Below are 9350 nucleotides of genomic sequence, written 5' to 3'. Positions count from 1 at the left end.
AGAAGCGAGACGTTCAAGCATAAAAATTGGCCCATCTTTCCCACTCACGCGTGTATACCGATTCAACCCATTGCAGCTTGAAGTCTCACATTCTCACTTTTCAGCAATTATATTTGAGTGCAGCTTCATCTCTTGATTCACACGCAATTTCAACACAAATTGCATTATCTGGTTTGTCGTGCATTTGAACAAAATATTAACAAGGACACTCAAAATACTTATTAAAACCCTGGTGTCTTATGATTTTCAATTGTAGTGGAATTCTATTCCACCAACGACGCCCTGTGAAATGTCTTCTTTTTAAATACCTGCCTCTCCATTTCGTGAAGAGCAGCAATGGTTGTTCGGAGCAGTCATTGAATGCAACGCTTACGTCACAGGATGGCATTGCGGTGGGACTACAACAATGGCCGCCATCGCCTGAATGAGTTTTCAAGCATGCGCGTCGGACACGACACGTGACGTACCCGGAAAAACTTCTTCGTACACAGATTCGCGTTTACGAAATGTAAACCCGAACCCTGCGAGACACGATTCACTATACTGAGAGCATTAATATACGCTGAATGGTTGATGCAAACAGTGAAGTTTGTTCTTTGAGACGCTCTCCGAACCATGTACAGGGATCCTGGCGCAAAACACGCATTTATGTGTTGCCAGCCAAAATCGCAATTTGTCACTATCTGGCAACGTCGTGACCCAGAATGACTTCTTCCTAACGCAGACGCGATTCTCACACGTTATCGCAAATTGATAAACAGAGACAGACTGCGAGTGGCAGAAAATCGGATTGTGTACTTTTCGAGACCACCAGTGTCACAAGACCAAGTTGGGGAGGGGAAAAAATAAACATTTATTTTGCAATAATAACACTGGAATGTGGGTGTAAGGGGACGGAAGTGGCTGAGAAAAATATCAAGAAAAAAAGTTGTGGTCCAAGCTCAGGCATTGAGAATGTCCAGGAACTATCCACGGTGTCAACGATGCAGTTGCACACGGGTGACAGGAAATGTGATGCTGGCAACATGACATCAGAGCCCTCACATGAGAAGGTTCTCTTCGAATGAACTGCTGCATCATGGGAACTTGAACAGCTGTCACCCATGTTGGATGGTTGGCCGGTGCAAAAGCAGAACATGGAGGAGTGAGTGAAATACATTTGTCAAATGTTACAGAAAACACTCAATTCTTAGGATTATTGTCGTTTCAATAACACAATAAATGTACTGTGACTGCGTGCAAATGTAACTGTCAATTGAACTGTAAATTTGATAATATGACATTAGCAAGAGGACAAAATCAAATGTCATGGTCATCTGCTGTCCCAAATAAATAAACTAACTTCCAGTATCAAACTGTTGCGCGATTTAAAAACGATTTTTTCGGTTTGTTTTTAATTCTAAGCAGTCATCCAGCGCTGTGCGTGGTGCTGTCTCGCTTTAGTGGTACCGACACGAGTGTGTCGTCAGTGGAGCGAAAGCGGGCCGCCGAGCTGACGTCAAACTAGTAGCCACCTGAAGTGGGCTTGGGCTGGCTACCTTTCCGTCGCGAACATGGACACAGAATGGCTGACAGACGGGCCACAAGGAAACAAAACACGACAAATCAACTTTGCCTGCGAACTAACAGATGCCAGACACGAATAAGCAAGCGTGCATGCTATAGACCTGACATGTACATAGATCCCATTTTAAGTGGGGCAGCCCGTTGCTTCGAAACGGCAGCGCGTCCACCATATTGAATGTGTCAATTCTGACCGTAAACTAACGCAAGTTAATGGACTGAACCCCAGAAAGCGGCAGGACTACACAGTTAATGGGTCTCACCGACAAATTACACACATATCTATTTGAGAAACAACATACGAAACTTTTGATTTGATACGTTCTCAATGATTATTCCGACACCTTGCTACCTTGACCTTCCTAGGGTACAACTTTTACAAGTTACAAACTGTTGCTTGCAAGTTGCTGTTTTTATGGGAGCAGATTGGGGGTGCCAGGATTTACAGGCAAGCGGTGTTGGACCTGTCAAGTCGTTGAAGAGACAATAACTTCTGGCCTCTCCGGTCGGGAGCTCTTTGGGAAGGAATGATGATTCTTGGAAAAAAGTAAAATACACTGTTGTCGCGTTTTGATCTCCGGCTTGTCCAAACGTACGCTTGTATTTACACACTTGATGAACTTTATGAAACAAAATATTTATTTTGTATTCACTTCTATTGTTTTATAATGAGTTTCTGCAATACAATGCTATTTTTCATTGGCATCCTGCTGTGGACAAGACTGGAAATGGGAAAAACTTGTTCAAGAGAGCAAGCAATTTATCGCCAGTGAAAATGAGATGCAATGTGACCATTTTTAAAGTTTTTTTTTTTAAACCACTGTGCTACTGGTAGAAAAAACGCTTCGTCTGGAGACCTAGATCTTTGCCCCTTTCATTCACTGTGACATCTATATTTCAATGTCAGAATCTGTGTGATTTGGTTCAATGTGCATCACAAAAAGTGCCAGTTAAAATTTCCTTTAAAGGGATTATGAACAGTGCATCTCCGATTATAACATTTAATAGAAATGTGTTCACCCGTGTAATGTAAAAACTTTTTTGGGGGTGTGTGGGAACAGATAAATGGCATTTCCTTTTTAATTTGGGAGAATTTCTACGTTCTTGATCACGGCACGAACTAAACATGTAATAACGTCAATATAGCACTTTGCACATTCAATATGGCGGCGATGTTTCCGTCCGATTCCGGGCCAAGCCGGGGCCTAAATCGATCTATTTGAAGTCTCGGCCGAGTGTGGCTGTGACGAGGAAGTCACCGCTGACAGCGACGAGACTGCACTAGTACATTCGTTCAGCCTCGACTAGTAGCCTCGACTAGTCCGCTCGGATGGGGGGCTGAGCCAGCCACAGTCTCATCTCTCTCTTTTGCTGGCTGTCTTGCTGACACTGCTCGCCCGTTGTCGTGGTGACAATGTTCCGTGGGGCGGATGGAGCAGCGGATGGACCGGGCCGAAACGCTACGCTGACGCCAGGAGGCAAGAACCCGCCGAACCGAGCCAGCTGACACTTGCTTAGCATCACTCGTGTTGTTAGCTGGACACTTTGCTAGCTGAGGCCTGGCTTTCGTTTTTTTTTCTTTTTTGGGGGGGCGCCCACTGTCAGTGTGAATCCACATGACAAGAGTGCACGGCGCTAATGCTCATCATTTTTGATACGATAAGAATGACATTGTGCTAACATGTGGATGTTGTGCGTGGCCGCGCACCTGCTTGCGTGGTGACTACGCCCAATGAGCAGAATGAATTATTTTCCCATTACAAGATCTATTGAGCCAAAGCACATATTTAACATGAGAAAAATGTCACGGCACAACACCGAAAAAGCGGCTACACAGGTCTATTATCGACACTGCCATCTACTGGAAGAGCATTTAATTGCCTGACACTACACGTCGCTGGCAATGATAACCAGACACGTTTGAACATACAGTATTCTCAATTTAATTGTTTGCGATAAATAAAATTTTTTTAATGAGAGTGACGAGGGTAAATGAACAAACACATTTAAATGAACCAATTTAAGTAAAATTGAATGTTAAAACTGACGAATTCTACAAGTACTTAAGGACTGCTGAAAAGGTAAAAGCTCGGTGAACTGAGCCTTTGCCGTCGAAACGTCCCCGCTATTTTAAGGCTAACACTTAATGGAAAACGGCATTGACAGATGAGCATTAGACTCCGGAACCCTTTGAGCAAAAGCTATTTGAACAGAAATGCTGGAGCAACACATGAAGTCATACAATATTGTAATACTTCCAGGCATATTTTTTATCCTGGGCTAAAACAACAACTACAAAACAAGAAACGAATAATATCGCAGCTGCCCGAATCCCAGAGCAGTGGTAACACATACTCGATCACGTCTGTATGACTGTATTACACTGCCTCCTGGCGGTCAAAGCAGAAACACTGTAACGAGTATCTTAATTGAATTGAAGCGTGATGATGCACTGTTGAATTTCTTACATTCAATTTCATCATAGTGTTACTCTTTGTTATATCAAGTAAAATATTTAGAGTGCTATTCTCCTTATTCAAAAACACCCACTACTTGTAACTCAGTCACTCAGTACTTGATCGTAATTGCATGTTTATCTTTAGGCCGCTAAAGCTTTGCAGGATGGACAAGGAGGCAGTTGGTTCGAGCACATCAGAACGTGGACTGACCTCCTCTGACACATCCTCATCCCCGGGTGCGCCGGCGCCGCCCCGCCTCACCCCCAACCCCATGCTGCTGCTGGACTCGCCGGTTCCCCTGCAGACGCCCGTCACCTCCTCCCCGCCACCACCGCTCACCCCAGCGCCCTCCCTCTCCGCACCCAAAATGGTGGCGGCAGCGACTCGGACTTCCTCTCCTCACATCCTGGTCCCCGTACCCCCCAAACTGATCACCACGGCGAGCCCTGCCCTTCGCACATATCCTCGCCCCATCCTTCCCTGCGCCTCCAAAACCACCCCGCATACCTCGTCGTCTTCCGCAGAAGACGCCGCTTCTTCTGCTTCCTCATCAACGTCCACCTTGTCACCCAAGACGTCCAGCACGCTGACCAATGGGAGCGCAAGGAGCGTTCCCACACCCATCTGCAACACCATCACGCCCTTCCACACACCCGCTAGTCCACCTGGAAGACAGGTAGCGCAACACTCTCCCCTGCAGGAACATGTCAGTATTACAACCTGCAGATGCTGGCTTGGTACTATTTATTACAGTTATCTTGGCAACCATAGAAGCAAAGCTGGCATTATTGTTCTGTTCAATGCCTGTAGTAGCGTTAGCATGTTAAGCTCATTTGACAAATATTTATGCAAAGCTAACAGTAACCCGGCTGCGTGCAGGCGGCACTGCCTCACCCGGCGAGCTCGCTGGGCCCCCCTGCTGCCAGGCACAGGACTTCCCAGCAGGCTTTGCTCCTGGGAAAAGGTCTCAAAGGCCCCGGACAAGAGCAGGTGCTGCTCAGAGCTCAGATGGTAAACATGCACACGGACACACACACACACACACACACACACACATATATGCACGTCCACGGGGATGTTGCCGCGTCCATGGTGACAGTGTAGGGAGCCTCTGGGAGGTTTCTAGTTCCCGTCACTCTACACACAGTTGTGTATAATGCGCAGTGCCATCGTGACTTATGAGTGCAACAATAAATACACGAACTAAGGTCAAGTGAATTAACTCGTGCAACGAGGATGTGTAATCAACCGAACGGTCCTCGATAAACTTGCTCCGGCACAAAAAAGAAAAAATCAAGACGTGCCAGTTTTCATGCCAAGGGAACATGCAATTGTCTTCGAAAATGGAAGTGCAACATGCTCAATGTACTTCTTGTGACATTTTCATTTGGAGAGGTGCGCTCTTTAAAATGTTGGAATCTGTGCTTTTGCTAATTAAAGTTTGGGAAAGGCTGTATTAGTTAAGGTGAGGGAAGCGGTTGTCTTCTTGTGCTTGCAGTTGATTCTCACATCTGCTATGCGGGCTGGCCCTTCCCCCCAGGTGAGCAACGCGGGCACGGCAAGCGGCGGCCGCGTGGCCTCGTCTTGTCCTCTGTCTGTTTGTGGCACGCAGCTCCAGAGCAGGACACCGAGGCCGCCGCTGCCCGCCGCCCTGGCCGCGCCCCCCTCCCTGCGTCTGAAGCCCCCTGCCTCGGCCCCACCTCCGCTGTCTCGCCCGCAGACGGCACTCTTCCCTCTTCTGAGGCCGCGCCCCCCGTCCGCGCCTGGCCGACACCTGGCAGTGCCGCCTCCAAGTAAGCCAGGCTTTGTTCCGTTCAGTCGGGACCGACAAGTGCAAAATGATCGATCGCTTCATTCGGAACATCTGTCAAGCAAACGAAAAAAAAAAAAAAAAAGCTCATGAAAAAGTATCTTCGAACATCCCTAAATGATGAAACGGGGATGCTTTGAAAAGTTGTCAGAAAGTGCTCATGTTGTCAGCTTATGCTCATCTTTTCTGTCTTTCCTTGGTCCAAAGCGCTCTACTCACCGGTCCGAGCCGTCCCCCTGCGGCCCAAACTTCAGTCCGCGCGAGCACCGTCGCCACGCCTTCCTTCTGCTCTCCAGACGCCGCCGGCTAGCCGGCCCCAGACAGGGGTCAGCATCCTCCCCGCAACCGCCCCTCTGCCCACCGCGTCGTCCTCGGAGACGGCGCCGTCCGCATCCCGGCGACTACAAATCATCGCTCTCTCCTCGGCTTGGCCGCCGCTGCCTTTCGCCCAAAACGCGCGGCCGACTTTGAGCAGACGGGAAGCTCTTCCGCCCCCTCAAATCGCCGCTTCGCCTCCCCGTCGGAAGGAGAGCGACGCTCTGCCGGGAGGCCTCGGAGACATCCAAGTGGCTGAAAATGACCAAAGAAAGGAAGCTGAGGAGGAATCGAACGCGGCGGAGGCGCGGAAGGATGCCGACCTCCTGCAGCGAGGCCAAATGGATGTGACGGAGGAAGGTCACGCCGGCGCAACGACGCACGGCGACCGGGAACACCTCATGGAGCTCCAAGAGGAAGGGCACAGTCAGCCACAAACACTCAAAGAGGAAAAAAAAGCAAAATCGTACGTCAGAGAGACTTTACTTCCGGAAGAACTTTCCGTCCGGCATCTGGAAGCGCTTCCTGTCCCACATCCGCCTCCAGAGCCTGGCGTGAACGCCATCAGACTACCGGAGCTTCCTGGAGACAAGGCGAACAAGGAGGAACTCTGTGATGACATCAGTGACGATAAAAACGACAACATCAATGAGAACGTGTCCGCGCAGTCCGACAACCACTCAGGTAACACTTCCTGTGTATGTTGTCGCATTTAGTGCACGTGTGTCCTTGATGTGATGATGCAAAGTGTATATTGATGTTGTGTAGTGTCCTTGTCCTGAGGTGACCTGTGTTTGTGTTGTTGTTTCAGCGTTGTCCAGCCTGTCGTCGCAGTCTCCGCCGTCGTCCCCGATGACCGATCCCGCCTCTCACGCCGCCGCCCAGCCGCTCAACCTCAGCCAATCGCATCGGGCCGTGGGCGACAGGAGTCGGGGGGCGGGCCAAACCCCGACGGAAGCGGAGCCGCCTCTCGACCGGTCGGAAGACGAGGTCGAGGGCCGAGCGGCGGACGGGCCGTGGGAGTTGAGGGCGTGGCCTGAAGGCAGGGACGTCTTGACGCACGTGGTCGAAGGCTTCGTCATACAGGAAGGACTGCAACCCTTTCCTGTATGCACAACACGGAAAGATGCACACACACACACGATTGTAACAAACGGCTGCGTGAAAAACAAGTGATGTTCTGTCACCATCGAGTTGACGTGCCTTTTGTTGTTGTATTTTGCAACAATCTCCTGTTTGCGTCGTTCCAGGTGAACCGCTCGTCGCTGCTTTTGCTTCCTACGCCGCCGCAGGCGCAGAAAGTGAACGGGAGCGACGGCCAAGCGCTCGTCACGGTAACCGAGGAATCGACGGAACGCTTGGAACATTCGACGGACTCGCAAGACGAGGACGGCAAAGACGCACAACAACACGCAACGCGTACGAGATTCTTTAGCTGCCTTGGCAGTTAATATGTTTAAAAAAAACAATACATCTGAAAATGGTAGAAAAATCATAGAAAATTTTCCCCTCGGTGTGTGTGTGGGGGGGGCACTGTGTAGCTTACCCCCTCCTCTTCTTCTTCTTGTGTTCAATTGATGTTGTCCTCTTGACTTGTGTTGTGTGACTTGACTTGCGTTTCAGGCGCTTCCCATTGCGAGCGCGCCGTCCTCCACTGCCAGTTCTGTGGCAAGAGAGGCCACGCCCACAACTTCATGCGCTCCAAACGCTTCTGCTCCACTTCCTGCGCTCGCGGGTGAGACAAATAATAGCTTCTCGAGTCGTACTCGGCTGCGACGGCATCATTGTCGGCGTTGACAAAACTGTGAAGGCGCAACATCCGAGTATTGATTTGGAGGCCAAATGGCCCCGGACAAAAGTTGTCGCGATGAAGTCGTCTCTTGTCGTCGTCACCGGCAGGTTCAACGTTCGCCTGACGAAGCGCCTGCGAGCGCTAAGCGCCGGCAGCCGCGCGGAGAAGCCGTCTCGACCGGTCCTCAACAGGGCGCAGTCCGTCCCGGGGAAACCGATCCTGCTCAGACTGGTGAGAAAAACGTTTGTTGGCGCCTTTGAAGCATCTTTGTACGTCGGCCTCACACTTTGGAGCTTCTGGACTCGAGCGTGTCGTCTCATGGCTCACGTGGCCAGTCCAGGTTGTAGCCCAACATTTCAACCTTCATCTTTGGTCATAGTATCTTGTAGTCCATCACTTGTAAACAGAACTTTTCGATGTCTACGCAGCCTCGCGATCTATGGAGCGCCGGACGCAGAGACAAGGACACCAAGGAGGACAAGAAGGTCGTGGCGACGGAGGAAGAGGAGGAGGACATGGAGGCAGCTGGTGAGGAGGAAGACCAGGACGACGAAGGGGCGGAGGAACCGGCGGTCGCCGTGACAACAAGGATGGAGAGTCCGGCGTCAGAGAGAGCGAGGACGTCGACGACATCGGCCGTGGCGACGGTCGCCGCGTCCACGCCCACAAGCACCTTTAAGCCCGAGCCCTCGCAGTGGACTGTCGAGGATGTCACGGCTTTCATACACACACTGCCCGGTAAGCGCTCCCCCCTCTCACGCACACACGCAGACACACACTTACGTGCATTTGTGCGCGTTTTAGGCTGCGGAGAGGTTTCGGCGGCTTTCCGTCTTCAGGAGATCGACGGCCAAGCGTTGCTTCTGCTGACTGAAGAACATCTGATGGGCAGCATGAATATCAAACTGGGACCCGCGCTCAAGATCTGCGCGCACATCAACGCGCTCAAGAACCCGTAAGGAGCGCCGCCGCCGCGACCCGGAGGACGCGTGTAGCACGAGGCGAATAATAATGGGAGTCATTTTGTGTATAAGCTGCTGAAGACTTGAAGGATTTTCAACATTTAATATATCAAATTTGTCTATTTAGTTTTTTTTTTAGAATGTGTAGTCCAAGACAAATCTATGCCGTAGCTCACATAACCACTGTGTATGTGTGTGTGTGTGTAAAAATGACAAAAATCAAAATAATGAAAGGTGACCCTTTGTATGTGATTGCTGAAAATGTGATGTTTTATATTCCCCACCAACAGAAAACAAACCTGCACTCTTAAACTGTCAACATTTTTATGATATACTGCTTGGAAATATTTAATAAAAGCAATTCATCTTACCTTTGCTGGAGCCTTTATTGTTTCCAATGCAATCGTCAGCTCATACGATTCCATGCCATGCAAGTTTTTACCTGCAGT

General features: G+C 49.8%; 1 protein-coding gene and 1 long non-coding RNA gene across 5 annotated transcripts; one reads left to right on the top strand and one right to left on the bottom strand.

The window, feature by feature from the left end:
* Positions 1 to 2740: 2740 nt before the first annotated feature.
* Positions 2741 to 9271, top strand: LOC147186918 (uncharacterized). 4 transcript variants are annotated; one of them, XM_086101591.1, is made up of 11 exons: positions 2741 to 3041; positions 4167 to 4728; positions 4902 to 5033; positions 5521 to 5815; positions 6040 to 6831; positions 6959 to 7254; positions 7398 to 7566; positions 7771 to 7882; positions 8047 to 8170; positions 8368 to 8677; positions 8744 to 9271. In XM_086101591.1, exons 2-11 carry the CDS (start codon positions 4186 to 4188, stop codon positions 8896 to 8898), a joined length of 2928 nt encoding a protein of 975 aa, XP_085957717.1. In that variant the 5' UTR covers positions 2741 to 3041; positions 4167 to 4185; the 3' UTR covers positions 8899 to 9271. The 4 variants fall into 4 exon arrangements, with proteins under 4 accessions (XP_085957717.1, XP_085957718.1, XP_085957719.1 ...); XM_086101592.1 differs by having other exon boundaries at positions 2742 to 3041; positions 4167 to 4698; XM_086101593.1 differs by having other exon boundaries at positions 2742 to 3041; positions 5563 to 5815.
* Positions 5237 to 6190, bottom strand: LOC147186919 (uncharacterized). The gene is made up of 2 exons (XR_015098961.1): positions 6052 to 6190; positions 5237 to 5886 (listed from the first exon to the last, which is right to left on the bottom strand). It is a non-coding gene; the product is annotated as an uncharacterized LOC147186919 (long non-coding RNA).
* Positions 9272 to 9350: the final 79 nt, after the last annotated feature.

Source organism: Hippocampus guttulatus, chromosome 21 (assembly GCF_054856545.1).
Source record: "Hippocampus guttulatus isolate MCC_2025c chromosome 21, RoL_Hgut_1.0, whole genome shotgun sequence".
In the NCBI taxonomy this organism is placed as follows: domain Eukaryota; kingdom Metazoa; phylum Chordata; class Actinopteri; order Syngnathiformes; family Syngnathidae; genus Hippocampus; species Hippocampus guttulatus.
This window is presented reverse-complemented; position numbering and strand designations above follow the sequence as displayed.